The 16,362-nt window shown below is 41.2% G+C and overlaps 2 protein-coding genes across 2 annotated transcripts in view; both read right to left on the reverse strand.

Annotated features, from left to right (window-relative positions):
* LOC134349878 (uncharacterized) overlaps positions 1 to 3,421 on the reverse strand; it is a 28,865-nt gene extending 25,444 nt beyond the window's left edge. Inside the window, exon 1 of the mRNA XM_063054843.1 lies at positions 906 to 3,421. Within this exon, the coding sequence (XP_062910913.1) occupies positions 906 to 3,285 (2,380 nt within the window). The 5' untranslated portion in view covers positions 3,286 to 3,421. The remainder of the gene's footprint in view (positions 1 to 905) is intronic.
* A 2,691-nt stretch (positions 3,422 to 6,112) lies between these two features.
* Positions 6,113 to 16,345, reverse strand: LOC134349879 (protocadherin-10-like). The gene is made up of 2 exons (XM_063054845.1): positions 13,993 to 16,345; positions 6,113 to 8,539 (listed from the first exon to the last, which is right to left on the reverse strand). Exons 1-2 carry the CDS (start codon positions 16,343 to 16,345, stop codon positions 6,144 to 6,146), a joined length of 4,749 nt encoding a protein of 1,582 aa, XP_062910915.1. The 3' UTR covers positions 6,113 to 6,143.
* Between the last annotated feature and the right edge of the window lie 17 nt (positions 16,346 to 16,362).

Here is a 16,362-nt window from a genome sequence, read left to right on the forward strand (position 1 = left end):
AGCAGAATGGAATTCAAGAGCAAAGCAGCATCGCCGGAAGTTTAGTTCGGAAATACATTTGAAAACATCGAGGCGACATGGGAGAAAATTAAACAAAACGATATCATATTTCAGGTGAAATTTTACATTAAGAAAAGTCGGAATATCGCTGAACGAATTGGATAAAGATTCTAAGATGATTCAACAGGGTAAATAAGAGGAAAATATTTGCATGAGCTACCCCTATGATAAAATAACATGGCCAATGATCAAGGATCTTAAAAAATAACCAAGTATTAATAAATCAGCAAGTAATTCGGGGAAAATGATTCCAGTTAAAGTCTGCGGAGCAAGCAGCACAATTCCGTCAAATAGCGTGGTGTAAGCGAAAGCTTGATAAGCATAAGATAAATAATATCTTGCTGCTGGAGAAGGACGAACAAGATAGAGGGGGGAGGCTCTAAATGTATTACCTGCTTTCGTGTAAATATACCACTGAATATGACGTATCGTGTGAAAGTTAGAAGCACATCACAATGATTCTTTGCCTCAAGGAAAAGCTCCTAACTTGTTGTCAAATTAAGCATTAAACTGCAGTGTTTCAATATTATTCTTTCATAAGTAGGCGCAGCTGTTATATATTAAAAAAGTGCCAAACCCTTACCAGTCAGTGGATTGAATATCATCACGGATTTTCAAACATTAACTGTTAACCATTCAGGATGCGATATGGCCTTTCGTCAATCAGTCGGCTAGGCAATCAAAGTTAACCATGGTTACACATTTGGATCAACTTATTGGTACAGTGTATCTGATAAACAACCAAATAATGAAAGGCAATAATATTTACCTCCCAAATTTAAGTAAATATTAGGATTTTGTAAAAACCCTCCAGTTTTATAGCAACTTTCTGGTTCAGCGCTGACCTTGAGTGAAGTTTAGGTTGTAGGGTTTCAGGAAAAGAAATTCGCTCTTGGATGATTCGGGTGTCAAACACACCGAGTAATGATAGCTCTCAGGGAAGGATGCCCTCTGACCAGTTCCAGTGCAATTTGACGAATCTCTTGGTGCATCGCACCGAGTAAAGACTTCCTTCGAATTTCGCGGTCTGGGACAACATATTGGGCAACCGAAATCTCGGACGATGCCACCATCTTGCTTACACTTTAATAAAACCAAGAAAACGATGATCAGAAGAAACAAAACCGATGTTGATCCAAAGGTCACAAGTAAATAAAGATTCACGTCCGAAACAGAACGAGGATTACTATGAAAATCCCTCGTTTCAGACACATTCTCAGTAAAATTGCCCGAAATCGACAAGAAGATTGTGGTTGTAGTGGACATGCTCGGCTGTCCGTTGTCCCTCACTAAGATGACAATACTCTGCGATGCAACATCCAGCTCTGAAATACTTCTCGTTGTTCTGATTTCCCCTGAATTCCGCCCCACACTGAAGAGAGTGAGATCGGTTGCCTGAACAATCTGGTAAGAGAGCCGAGCATTCTGACCAGAATCTGCATCAGTTGCTATGATTTTGGTGACCAGGTACCCCTGACCCGCTGACTGGGGCAGGACCTCCACGCCTCCCGATCTACTCTGTGCTGACGGTGAAACAATTATAGGAGCGTTGTCATTTTGATCCAGGATGATCACATTCACCGTAGCGCTGCTGCTAAGCGGGGGCACTCCAGCGTCGCGGGCTTGAACAGAGATCTGAATGCTTTTGACCTTCTCGTAGTCAAAGGAGCGTAATGCGTAAATTGTACCGTTCATTGAGGCAATGCTGAAATGTGTGGGCATCAGTGAATCCTGCGAAATTTCCTTGAAGGAATAAGAAATATAGGAGTTCTGGTCCAGATCCGGATCGAACGCAGTAACTGTGAAAATGGAAATACCTGGAGCATTATTCTCCATCACATAGACGGCGTAGGAAGATTGGGAAAATTGTGGCGTATTGTCATTTACATCAGACACAGATAACTGGATTGTTTGATTTGTTGATAGCGGAGGAAGCCCGGAGTCCCAGGATGTGACAGGTATCGTATACATCGCGTTGGTTTCCCGATCCAATAGACGAGTGGTGGCCACTTTAAAATGGTCCCTCTGAGAGGACTGAATTTTAAACGGAAGTCCCAGTGGAATCGCACAGTGAACTTGTCCGTTTGCTCCTGAATCACGATCCGTTACGTCCAACAGCGCAACCACTGTCCCGGGCAGGGCATCTTCGCGGACTTTGCCAGACAGGGATATCAGTGTTATCTCCGGGGCATTATCATTCATATCAATCAAATCGATCAAAACTTTGGAATGTCCTGTTAGTGCTGGTGAACCATTATCCACGGCTTGAACATCAAGTTCGTAACTTTTCTCATCCTCAAAGTCCAGCCGTTCCTGAACTTTCAACTCACCAGTTTCAGGGTCCAGGCTGAATAATTCGTGCACTCTGTCTGGGAGATTAACGAAAGAGTATTTCAGCTCACCGTTAGTACCTTGGTCCAGATCAACAGCACTGATTTTCGTCACCAATGTTCCCAAAGGTGCGTTTTCTTCCAGTTTCGCCGTATATACATCATTATCGAACACAGGTGCATTATCGTTATTGTCTAGTACGCGGATGGTAATTTGAGTTGTCCCTGACCTCGGAGGCTTACCGCCGTCAACGGCCGTCAATACAAGTTGGATAACTGCTTCTTTTTCACGGTCCAATGATTTCTGTAACAGCAAATCTGCATTTGTAACAGTATTCTTTCTGACGTGCATCTTCAAACCAAAATTCTCGTTGGGACTGATTATATACGTATTGACGGTGTTTGATCCCACATCTGGATCAAGTGCGCTCTCTAGTGGGAAGCGGGTACCCGGTGCAACAGATTCGGCCATTTGCAAGACGATGGTGTTTTCTGGGAATGAGGGCGAATTATCATTTATATCGAGAATCTCCACTTCCCCGCGGTACATTTCGAGAGGGTTTTCTAGTATTATCTGAAAGGCAAGATTGCAAGTAGGGCTCTGTGCACAAAGCTGTTCTCTGTCTATCCGACCGCTCACAAACAGGAGACCAGTCTCTAAATTTACCGCTAAGTACCGGCTTCCGTCAGCTGAGACGAAACGACATTTTCGTGCTGATAATTCTCTTAAGCCTAGAACTAAAATTTCAGCAATATTCCCTACAGGAGAGCCATATTCCAATTCCTCTGGAATAGAATAGCGAATCAGACCCAGACCTTGTCTCAGTGCGACAACAAGGAGAATAAAAATCAGCATCAACGGTATCAAGGCGTTGTTGTTCTGCGAATTCGCCATTGTCTCTGCAATGAATGTCTGTTATCCTTATTATATCTCTGCGATCGTTTCGGCAGCTGTATCGGTAATAAATCCTTTTGACTGATGTATCTACATACAGATAATGTCCCTTAGAGCTGGTGTTCCACAATGTCAATGGAAAATCCTTTCCGACACCAGCGAGGAGGGGCAATGGATCGCCCACTGAAAGTGGAATACTATTGGCTGGTGGCGGCGTAAGAGCCCTGTCAATAACTGCAGAATGCTGTTCTTAAAGCTAGTCTGCATTGGGAATTTAGTGTGCTGCAATTATAATACAGATTGACAGAATCATTTGCATTAATATTATTCTTGTAGAAAATATTTTAAAATTAGTAATTTAGTGTTTTGATAGTATCAATAATTGGTATTCTAAACGGTCAGTGCCCATATATTCGAGATCGTTTGATTCCATGATTAACCATTAAGCACCTGTTTGCGAAAAATTCCTTAGATACCTTGACATATAATCATAAACTATTGGCACATGTATAAAACTGATATAAATATTTTAAGCTCGTAATCGAGAAAGTTAGCCGCATGATGAAAAATCCACGCTGCCGGATTGTTGAAAGAGGTAATAAAATATTGCAAGAACTCAGCAGGTCGGGCAGCACATATGGAAAGAAGACTAGTTAAAGTTTCAGCCTCAGAACCTGAAACGTTAGGTATGTTTCTTTCCACAAACGAAGCCTCTGCTGTTGAATTTTTGTTCAGCAATACTGTTTTTAATTTAAATCCGCAGAGGATAACAAGGGGGAATAAAATGTAATGAAACTGAGAAACAATTGGAAAGGAAAAGAACGCAGAGAAAAAAAAACTAAACGCGAAAGCAAAAATATCTATTTAGGGCATTCAGCCTCCAACCGCTGCACACAGTAAGCTCACCTAGCTTGACAAAAATTGCAGAATCTTGTTAAAAAAATTGAAGTCACTATTATCTTGGTTTATCTGCAAGGTAGATAGCATATGACAAGAGTCGTACAGTTATACCAGAGACAGTTATACTTGACATCGCGTCCTAACAGTGGTAGCCAGTGCATTGACCATTGATGGCAAGTGTGCCAAACGGCTTCCCTTCTTCTTCGCGCTATCTGTCTGTGTTAGCATTTAAACGGATCTGTGTACCTGAAGCCCGGTACAGTCTTTGTCCACACCGACGTCTCAATATGCTTCTGGAACAAATAAGTGAAACAATTCTGGGAGAGTTAAAGCCAATGATTTAATGAAAATTAAGGTTAAAATTTCTGATCCAATTCGAATGGATCCACAAAGTTTGGAAAGAAAACAGTTAAATATTACCAAATATGACGTTTAGATGCGATAATTGCAAAGGTGTTTCCTACCACAATGGGAGCAGACAACTATTTATAACTTTTCTTCCTAAACAGGCATTAATTTTGGTGGTGAATTACAGATCAGCTATCGTAATGCCAATGTCATGAAAGATAAACTATCCTGAAAGTTGTATTTCTAAGTAATCTAAGTATAACGAAACCATAGGAAAGTATAACAAAATCATTAACCAAGCATTGTGAATTAATTGAAAATAGCACAAAGTGTAGACAAGGACAATGTGCATGGTGCTACCGTTTCGCTAAGTACAAAATTGTAATACATGAAAATTAAGAATATGAATGGGGATTTGTTGGAAACTGACAAAATATACAGATAAGATAATCATTAAGAACTACAGGATATTCTGTTTATGAAGAAGGCAACCTTCAAGCGCCGCGAGCCAAGAGGAATTAACGAACAAACGCTATAAATTTGATTAGGAAATATATATGAAAACTTCATGGAGGCATAGAAGAAAATTATACAAAACGATGCCATGTTGCGGGGTAAACTGTAACTCAAGGAAGTATGAGAATGTTGCAGAATAAGGAAGTCAGTGAGCTTGTTTGATAAAGTTTCTGAGATAATATAGCAGTATAGATCAAGAGAAAAATGTATTCATTATCAACCCGTATGATGAAATAACTTGCTCAAAGATCAGAGATCTTAACCATCATGAGATATTAATAAATCAACATGTAATTCAAGGAAAATAAATTCAATTAAAGTCTGAGGAACACGACACCGCATTTGGTCCAATAACAAATATGTCTAAACGAAAGTTTGATAAAGTACACGTTAAAAAGTACGAATGCTGCTGGAGGCTCATGAAGAATACGGAGGAGAGAAAGTTTTTTGGAGAATAAAACACGGTATAACAGAATAAATAGCCTTGGGGGTAAATATATAACTGAGCATGAAGTAAGACGCTTCCTATTAAAGCTGGAAGCACCTTATAATGTATCATTTCCTTCGGGTAGGGTTTTCGGTTAGTGGTCAGTCCAAGAATTAAACGTTAATATTTCTAATACTGCGGTTTCATGGGGAATCTCGAATGATACAAAAAAAAATTCAAAAGAGTCTCTGCAAATTTGCCAGTCGTTCCAATGAATAACAAAGAGCAGGGATAAGAAAGTGCGCTTTTTTTTAAATTACCTCTTAATCGCTCGGGGAGTGAGTATTGTCATTATAATCTATTCCGTGAATGTTTTAGAGACCTGTTTAGCAAGTGGGTGGGGGCTGGGCGGTAGGGTGGTAGGGACAAGATCAGTTAAGGAATCGTTTAGCGTGGATCAGCCGGCTAGGTAATTTATGGTACCATGGTTAGTAAACAGATGATTTTATTGATGACTATCGTCTACCCTGCATAACACCATCGTGTTTATTACAGCATACTTTAGTGAACAACCAAATCATGACTGATATTTCAAAGGCATTTTACCGCAAAATGAAGTAAATATTATGATTTTGTAAAACAGTCGCGTTTACCACATCTTTGTGCATTAGCGTTGACCTTGAGAAAAGGAAGGATTGTAGGGTTTCAGGAAAAGAAATTCGCTCTTGGATGATTCCGGTGACAAGCATACCGAGTAATGATATCTCTCTGGAAAGGGTGCAGTCTGACCAGTTCCAGTACAATTTAGGGGATCCCTTGGCGCATCTCCCTGCATATATACTTCCCTCGAGTTCCTCGGACAGGAACAACAAATCGGGCAGCCGCCATCTTGAACAATACCACCATCTTGTTTACACTTTAAGACCACCAAGAAGACGATGATCAGAAGGAACGAAACCGATGTTGATCCGAAGGTGACAAGCAAATAAAGATTTATATCAGAAGCATAACCAGGATTACTATGAAAATCCCGAGTTTCAGGGATTGTCTCGGTAACATTGCCCAAAATTGACAAAAAGATTGTGGCTGTACCTGACAGACTGGGCTGTCCATTATCCCTCACTAAGACGACTATACTCTGCGAGGTATCATCCAAGTCCAAAATACTCCTTGCTGTTCGGATTTCGCCTGAAATACGCCCCACACTGAAGAGAGTGGGATCGGTTGCTTGAAATATCTGGTAAGAGAGCCGAGCGTTCTGACCAGAATCTGCATCAGTTGCTATGATTTTGGTGACCAAGTATCCCTGACCCGCTGACTGTGGCAGGATCACCACCGCTGCAGTCCCGCTCTGTGCTGAAGGTGAAACAATTACCGGAGCGTTGTCATTTTGATCCAGAATAATTACATTCACTGTAGCGCTGCTGCTCAGTGGGGGCACTCCGGCGTCACGGGCTTGAACATGGAACTGGAAGCTTTTGACCTTCTCATAGTCAAATGAGCGCAATGCGTAAATGGTACCGTTCATCGAGTTAATACTGAAGTAAGTGAGCACCAGCGAATCCTGCAAATTTCCCCAAAAGGAATAAGAAATATAGCAGTTCTGGTCCAGATCAGAATCAATCGCAGTCAGTGTGAAAATAGACCCACCTGGAGAGTTGTTCTCCATCACATAGACGGCGTAGGAAGATTGGGAAAATTGTGGTGTGCTGTCATTAACATCAGACACCGATATCTCGATAGTTTTATTTGTTGATAATGGAGGAGACCCGGCGTCCCAGGCTGTGACAGGTATCTTATAGGTCGGTGCGGTTTCCCGATCCAACGGACGAGTGGTGGTCACTTTATAATGGCTGTTCTGGGATGACTCAATTTTAAAGGGAAGGCCCAGAGGAATTTCAGAGCGAATTAGTCCGTTTGCTCCTGAATCGTGATCTGTAACGTCCAGTAGAGCTACAACTGTTCCGGGCGCAACATCTTCGGGGATTTTGCCAGATATGGAGGTCACTGTTATCTCCGGGGCATTATCATTTACATCAATCAAATCGATCAGCACTTTGGCATGCCCTGTAATTGATGGTGAGCCATTGTCCACAGCCTGGACATCAAGTTCATAACTTTGCTCATTTTCAAAGTCCAGCTGTTCCCGAACTTTGATCGCTCCAGTTTCAGCGTCCAGACTGAATAATTCACGCACTCTCTCTGGGATAAGATTAGAGAACGAATATCTTAACTCGGCATTAATACCTTGGTCCAGATCGACAGCTTTGATTTTGATCACTAAGGTTCCTATTGGTGCGTTTTCTTTCAGCCTTGCCGTATACACATCATTCTCGAACATAGGCGCATTATCATTGATGTCCAACAAATTGATTTTGATTTGAGTTGTGCCAGATCTCGGAGGATTGCCGCCGTCAACGGCCGTCAGTACAAGATCAAAAGATGCCTGTTTCTCACGGTCCAAAGATTTCTCTAACACCAATTCTGCATTTGTAACAGTATTCTTTCTGATGTGCACCTTCAAACCAAAGTTCTCGTTGGGAGTGATGGTATACGTTTTAACTGTGTTTGATCCCACGTCTGGATCAAGTGCGCTCTCTAGTGGGAAGCGGGTACCCGGTGCAACAGATTCAGCCATTTGCAAGACAATGGTGTTTTCTTGGAACGAGGGCGGATTATCATTTATATCAAGAATCTCCACTTCCCCGCGGTACATTTCGAGGGGGGTTTCTAGTACTACCTGAAAGGCAATATTACAAGTAGGACCCTGTGTACAAAGCTGCTCTCTGTCTATCCGACCGCTCACAAACAGGAGCCCAGTCTCTAAATTTACCTCTAGATACCGGCTTCCGTCACCGGAGACTAGGCGACATTTTCGTAATGATAATTCTCGAGCGATTAGTCCTAAATTTTCAGCAATATTCCCGACAGAAGAGCCATATTCCAATTCCTCTGGAATAGAAAAGCGAATCAGACCCGATCCCTGTCTCAGTATGAAAAGGAGAATAAAATTCAGCATCAACAGTACCATGGCGTTGTTGTTCTGCGAATTCACCATTGTCTCTGCGTCAGATTATTATCCTTTTATATCTGTATAATTGTTTCAGGAGCTCTAGCGATAGTTAAACCCTTTGACCGGTGTACTATATGCAGAATTCACACTGAAAATGTTTCTCGAAGCTATAAGTCCGCAATATCAATGAAAAATCCTTTCCGTCACCAGCGAGGAGGGGCAATGGATCTCCCACAGAAAGTGGATACCTATTGGTTGTCGGTAGCATAATGAGCCTTGTCAATAACTGCTGAATGCAGTTCTTAAAGCTGGACTGCAACGGGAATTTTGTGTGTTGCAATTAAAATACAGATTGACAGATCATCTGCATTTACATTATCCTCGTAGCAAACATGTTAAAATGAGTGTTTTAGTGTTTTGATAGTATTGATCATTGAGTTTCGAAACGATCAGCTTCCCCATTTGGTGCCGAGATTAACAGTACAACAGCTATTTACGAGGAAATTCTTTGGATATGTTGACATATAAATGTAAACTGTTGACATCTGAATAGTTGTTACTTAATGAATTTCGACCTCATCACAATTTAAGCGCACTATGACTTGGAAATATAATTGTTGTGTGTGGCATGTGGCCAAGTGGTTAAGGCATTGGACTAGTGACCTGAAGGTCGTGAGTTCGAGTCCCAGCCGAGGGAACGCGTTGTGTCCTTGAGCAAGGCACTTAATCACACATTGCTCTGCGACGACACTGGTGCCAAGGTGTATTGGTGCTAATGCCCTTCCCTTGGACAACATCAGTGTCGTGGAGAGTGGAGACTTGCAGCATGGGCCACTGCTGGTCTTCCATACAACCCTGCCCAGGCTTCCGCCCTGGAGAGTGAAGACTTTCCAGGTGCAGATCCATGGTCTCACAAGACTAACGGATGCCTTTTTATAATTGTTGTATTTCTTGGCAACCAATGAATCGAAACCGCATCCTTTTGTACTCAAGAAATTCAGCAATTACATTAATCCATCTCAACCATGTGACTTCTCATATAAATACCCATCAAACTCTGTCGTCTCACTCCAATTATGCCAACATCCTCTATAACAGAGGACAAAGAATTTCTGATTTGGCACATGATTCTGCAATGTAAAGCGTTCAAGAATGTTGGGAATGAGAATGTTAGGCTGGAGGAAGAACATGTATAGAAATTGCCTTACGCTACTGGAGAGCTGGACAGCGTTTGAAGAGACCGGAATGTCAACCGTTTTGTTGCATTTAAGAAACAACTGGAGTGTTGTTGTGAAACAAACGATAACCTAAAAGACAGAAAATGGCCATGTTAAATCGTTGCGCATACAGCACTTAGTGCTTAATGATTATTGTGAGAATACGGATATTTACTCACATCTTCTCCGTGCCCAACACACACAGTCATTCGCACAGACACCTTGAATCTGGTCTTTCAAGAAAAAAATATGGGACCTATGACTGGTAAACATGAGAACATAAAAATTAGAAGCAGGAGTAGACTATTTGGCAATGGAGATTGTCCCGGCTTGAATAAGATCATGGCTTTCTCTGTGTAACCTCTCTTCCAGCTATCTGCCTTTTCCTCATAACCCTCAGTTCCCTGCTATACAGAAGTCTATTTAACTGTGTTTTAACAATACGATAGACTCTAATGCTTCCCTGGGCAGAGAATTCCACAATTAAAGACCATGAAAGTTGAAATTTCAAAGTAAAATTTATTATCAGAGTGCATACATGTCGCCACATGCAACCCTGAGATTCTTTTCCCTTCGTGCATACATACAATTATAAGAGTATAATTGGGGAATTTGGTTGATCGAAGCTGCCTCGCCATTCCATCGTGGCTGATCTATTATCCTTCTCAACATCATTCTCCAGCATTCTCCCCTCCCTACTCTCTGGCGACAACCATTTCTCGTCCTCTCCATCCTACATCTATTCCCTCGAATCTCGAGAAATGTCCCTGGTTTCAGACTAAAGGATAAAACGAAACTCAATGTAATAAATCGTGGGTTGTTCATTTCAGCCTTCTCAGACCGGAAGATGGGAATTTAACCTAATGCAGTTTCATAAATATAAAGCTACTAGAAATATTTTAACGGTTAAACGGTTAGGTTAAAGACAACATAGTCCACTATAAAATGCACTGTCCCGGGTTCGAGGCAACTCGGCTGAGAAATGAGAAGGAAGCACTAATGAAACGAACCAGGTAAACTTATACCTGTACTTCAATTCCATTTAAAGCATGAAAAGTCTACGGTGCCAAAATTCTGAAAGAAGTAACAGAATATTGCAAAAACTCAACAGGTCAGGCAGAAGACGAGTTAGAGTTTCAGCTTAATATCCCGAAACGTTATGTGTTTTCCTTCCCATAACGCTGCCTCGCTGCCTCGCTTGTTGAGTTTTTTTTTCCTTTCAGCATTGTTGTATTTAACGTAAATCCACAGAGGATATCGAAGGCAAAATAAAATGTAAGGAAACTGAGAAACGACTGGAAAGGAAAAGAAAGCAGAAAAAACTAAACGCGAAAGCGAAAGCATTCTATTTAGGGCAGTCAGCCTTCAGCCGTTGCACAGAGCAAGCTCACCAGCTTGACAGAAATTGCAGAATCTTTTAATAGTTTTTTGTTTAAGTCATCGGAAATTAAAGCAGAAAAAAAAACTAAACGCAAAGATAATGAATTCCGTTTTCTACCTTCAAGCCCTAACACGTGCACAAACAAGCTCAGCTAATTTGACAGAAGTTCCAGAATCGTTTCATAGCCCGTTTGGGTAGTTGTTATTCGGGTTTATATCCAGCACAGACAGCGTATGACAGATGTCGAACAGTTACAACAGAGAGAAACAAGCATGTTGGCCTATCGGCCATGCAGACCAAAACGTCTGACCAAGCTGGTCGCACTTCACTACAATTAACTCTGATCACTGTACACATTTTCTCTCCATGAATCTTCTAAAGGTCGCATAAACATTGAATTTGTACCCGCCTCTAGACCTTCCTCTGCCAGATCATTCTATACACCTGTCTGTGTCATAAAGACTTACTTCTGGTCCCTTTTTAAACGTTTCTGTCTCTCAACTTAAATCTATCTCCTCTAATTATAGACTCCATTGCACTGAGAAAAAATCTGCGACCATCGAACGTAACTATGCACCTCTATCAGGTAACACATTAGCAAACTGGATCCAGGGGGGGGAATCCCAGGCCATCCAGCCTGTCTCAGAAACTCAAGTCCTCCAGTCCTTATAGCAACCTCATTAATCTTATCTGCACCTTTTCTACCGTTCTCATATCTGGCCGACCAGGACTACATGCTGTATTCCGTATGTAGTCTGCCCAACAACATGTACAGCGCAGCTTGGTGTCCTAACACTTTATGTAATACACTAACCAACGAAGGCAAGCCTGCCAAACGCCTTCCCTTCTCCTCGACTCTGTCCATCTGTGCCAGCACTTAAAATCATCTACGCCCGTGTGGTCTCTGTAGACACGGGCAAATCCTATATATCTGGAAAAAAATATTTATAACAATTCTAGGAGATTTCGAAGAGCGTAAACCAATGAATTAATCAGTATTAAAGTTAAAATCTCTGTTCCAAGGGGAATTCTTCGATAAGGTTTGATAAGAAAACAGTTAGCGATTACCAAATGCAACGTACAATAGTAAAGGTGTTTCTTATCACGGTGCGAGTAGGCATATATTCATAATTTTGTTCCTAAATAAGTATTAAATTTTATTGGTGAACTGTATACCAAAGCCATAATGTCAGTGTCATGAAAGGCAACCTATGCTGAAAGCTGTATTTGTAAATTATCCCAGTATCAGGTAATCATTCTAAAGTATAAGAAAAGATATGGACTGTGGATTTCAAAACGGAATTTAATTATAATCTAATCGTTTTGAATTAATTGAAAAACAACATAAGGATAATCTCAAATAACAGGAATTCTGCTGATGCTGGAAATTCAAGCAACACACATCAAAGTTGCTGGTGAACGCAGTCCTGACGAAGGGTCTCGGCCTGAAACGTCGACTGCACCTCTTCCTACAGATAAGGATAATCTGTATGGTACTACAATTTCCAAGAGTAGAATACTGCGATACATGAAAATTAAGAATTTAATGGGGATTTAATGGAAATTTGATTGAAGATAGAAATAAGAAAGACATTAAAAACTAATCCTGCAGAATAGGCCATTTATAAGGGACGCAGCCAGCGAGTGCAGCAAACCAGCTACAGCAGGAAGGAATTTAAGGACATAGCAGAATCGTTTTAAGTTTGGTTAGAAAGTATATTTGAAAACTTCATGGAGGCGTAGGAGAAAAAAACACACAAAACGATGCTATTTTGCAGGCTAAATTGTAAATTTACAAAAAAGGTTAAGAAATTTGCTGAATAGGGAAGGCAGTGGGCTGATTTGATAACGTTTCTAAGTCTAAATAAAGAGGAAAATATTTCCATTTGAAAACCTTACGATGAAATAAGGTGCCCAAAGATCATACATCCTAGCAATACTCAGACAATATAAACCAACAGGTAATTCAATGAAAACAATTTCATTTAAAGACCGGGAAACATAGCACCGCATTTTGTCAAATAGCAAAAATACCTGTAAGCGAAAGATTGATAAGCACAGGAGAAATAGTACCATGCCGCTGGCGGTGGATGAAGAATGCGGAGGACAGAAGGGTTTTATGGAGGAAGAACATGGGAACGGCCTATTGGAATAAACTGCCTTGGGGGTAAATATACACTGAACATAACGTGCCCTATTAAATCTAAAAGTATCTCACAAAGTTTCTTTGCCTCCAGACAAGGTCTTAACTTTATGGTCAGTTCATGAAGTAAAGATTCATGTCTCTAATACTGTTTTTTCACTAGGAAACAAAACTGATACAAACAATTCAAGTCTGTGCAACCTCACAAATCGTTCGAATAAATAACAGCAGGGAGAAGAAAATAGTGTTGTTATTTTCTAATATTACGTCTTAAACGCTCCGGAAATAAGCATTGTTACTATAATAAATTCCGATCTGGGTCACAGGGGTGGAGAGTACGCGGGTGGGGAGTGGAGCTCGGCCTATGGAATGAGTTGTTGCCAATCGGAGAGCCCGATAATTGATGTTACCCATGATTATTAATTGGATCAATTGTACTATCATCTTCCCTTAATCATGGTTGGTACGGCATATTTATAGTAAACAACCAAATCATGGCAATTACTTTAAAAGTAGTAGTCTGCCCCCTTAATTTAATTAAATATGAAGTTTTTGTAAAACCCTCTCGTTAACCACAAGTTTATGATTATTAATTGGATCAATTGTACTATCATCTTCCCTTAATCGTGGTTGGTACGGCATATTTATAGTAAACAACCAAATCATGGCAATTACTTTAAAAGTAGTAGTATGCCCCCTTAATTTAATTAAATATGAAGTTTTTGTAAAACCCTCTCGTTAACTACAACTTTATGATTTAGCGTTGAACTTGAGTGAAGTTTGGATTGTAGGGTTTCAGGAAAAGAAATTCACTCTTCGATGATTCCGGTGTCAAACACACCGAGTACTGATAACCCTCGGGGAAAGATCCATTCTGACCAGTTCCAGCGCAATTTAAAGGATCGCTTCGCACATCGCCCCGAATAAATACTTCCTTCGAGTTCCTGGGTTTGCAACAACAATTTGGGCATCCGCCATCTAGAACTATGCCCCCATCTTGTTTACACTTTACTACAAACAAGAAGACAATGATCAGAAAGAACAAAATCGATGTTGATCCGAACGTGACAAGTAAATAAAAATTCATGTCCGAAACATAACTAGGATTAATATCAAAATCCCTAGTTTCGGTGACACTCTCAGTAACATTCCCTAAAATCGATAAAACTATTGTCGCTGTACTGGACAGGCTCGGCTGTCCGTTATCTCTCACTAAGACGAGTATATTCTGCGAGGTATCATCGAGTTCCAAGATACTTCTCGTTGTTCTGATTTCCCCTGAATTCCGACCTACGCTAAAGAGAGTGGGATCAGTTGCTTGAACTATCTGATAGGAGAGACGAGCATTCTGACCAGAATCTGCATCAGTCGCCATGATTTTGGTGACCAAGTACCCCTGACCCGCTGAATGGGGCAGGATCTCCATGGGTGATGATCCACCCGGTGCGGAAGGATAAACAATCACTGGTGCGTTGTCATTTTGATCCAGGATGATGACACTCACTGTAGCACTGCTGCTCAGCGGGGGCACTCCGGCGTCACGGGCTTGAACATGGAACTGGAAGCTTTTAACCTGCTCGTAGTCGAATGAGCGTAATGCGTAAATGGTCCCGTTCATATAGTTAATGCTGAAGTAAGTGGGCACCACCGAATCCTGCAGATTCCCCGTGAATGAATAAGAGATATAAGAATTTTGGTCCAGATCAGGATCGAATACGGTCAGTGCAAAAATAGAAGCGCCCGGAACGTTATTCTCCATCACATAGACGGCGTAAGAAGACTGGGAAAATTGTGGTGTATTGTCATTTACATCAGACACCAGTATCTCGATGGTTGTATTTGTTGATAGTGGAGGAGAGCCGGAGTCCCAGACTGTGACAGGTATATTATATGTTGGTGTGGTTTCTCGATCCAACAGACGAGTGGTGGTCACTTTATAATGGTTGTTCAGATATGACTGAAATTTAAAGGGAAGGTCCACTGTCATATCACAGTGAACTTCTCCGTTTGCTCCGGAATCGCGATCAATTATATCAACTAGAGCAACCACTGTCCCGGGTGCAGCATTCTCGGGGACTTTCCCAGACATGGAGGTCACTGTTATCTTAGGGACGTTATCATTCATATCAATCAAATCGATCAGCACTTTGGAATGTCCGGTAATGGACGGTGAACCATTATCCACGGCCTGGACATCAAGTTCATAACTTTTCTCATTTTCATAATCTAGAAGTTTCTGAACTTTGATCTCTCCACTTTCAGGGTCCAGACTGAATAATTCCTGCACTCTCTCTGGGACAAGATTAGAAAACGAGTATTTAAACTCTGCATTCGTACCTTGGTCCAGATCGACAGCATTGATTTTGATCACCAAGGTTCCTACTGGTGCGTTTTCTTCCAGGCTCGCAGTATATATATCATTCTCGAATACAGGCGCATTATCGTTACTGTCCAATACATTAATGGTGAGTTGAGTAGTTCCGGTTCTCTGAGGTTTGCCGCCGTCAACAGCCGTCAGAACAAGCTGGAACGATGCCTGCTTTTCACGGTCCAAAAATTTCTCCAACAGTAGCTCTGCATTTGTAACAGTATTCTTTCTGACGTGCACTTTCAAACCAAAGTTCTCGTTGGGACTGATTAAATACGTATTGACCGTGTTTATTCCTATGTCTGGATCAAGCGCGCTCTCTAGCGGGAAGCGCGAACCCGGTGCAACAGATTCAGCCATTTGTAAAACAATGGCGTTCTCTGGGAAAGAAGGCGAATTATCATTTATATCGAGAATCTCCACTTCACCGCGGTACATTTCGAGGGGGTTTTCTAGTATTATCTGGAAACCAAGATTACAAGACAGGCTTTGTGCACAAAGCTGTTCTCTGTCTATTCGACCGCTAACAAACAGGACACCAGTCTCTAAATTTACCTGGAAGTGGCGGCTTCCGTCAGCGGAAATTAAGCGGCATTTTCGTGCTGATAATTCTCGAGCGATTAGTCCTAAATGTTCAGCAATATTCCCGACAGCAGAGCCATATTCCAATTCTTCTGAAATAGAATAGCGAATCAGACCCAGTCCCTGTCTCAATATGAAAACAAGGAAAATAAAAATCTGCATCATCAATATCAAGGCGTTGT

Source organism: Mobula hypostoma, chromosome 7 (genome assembly GCF_963921235.1).
Source record: "Mobula hypostoma chromosome 7, sMobHyp1.1, whole genome shotgun sequence".
In the NCBI taxonomy this organism is placed as follows: Eukaryota; Metazoa; Chordata; class Chondrichthyes; order Myliobatiformes; family Myliobatidae; genus Mobula; species Mobula hypostoma.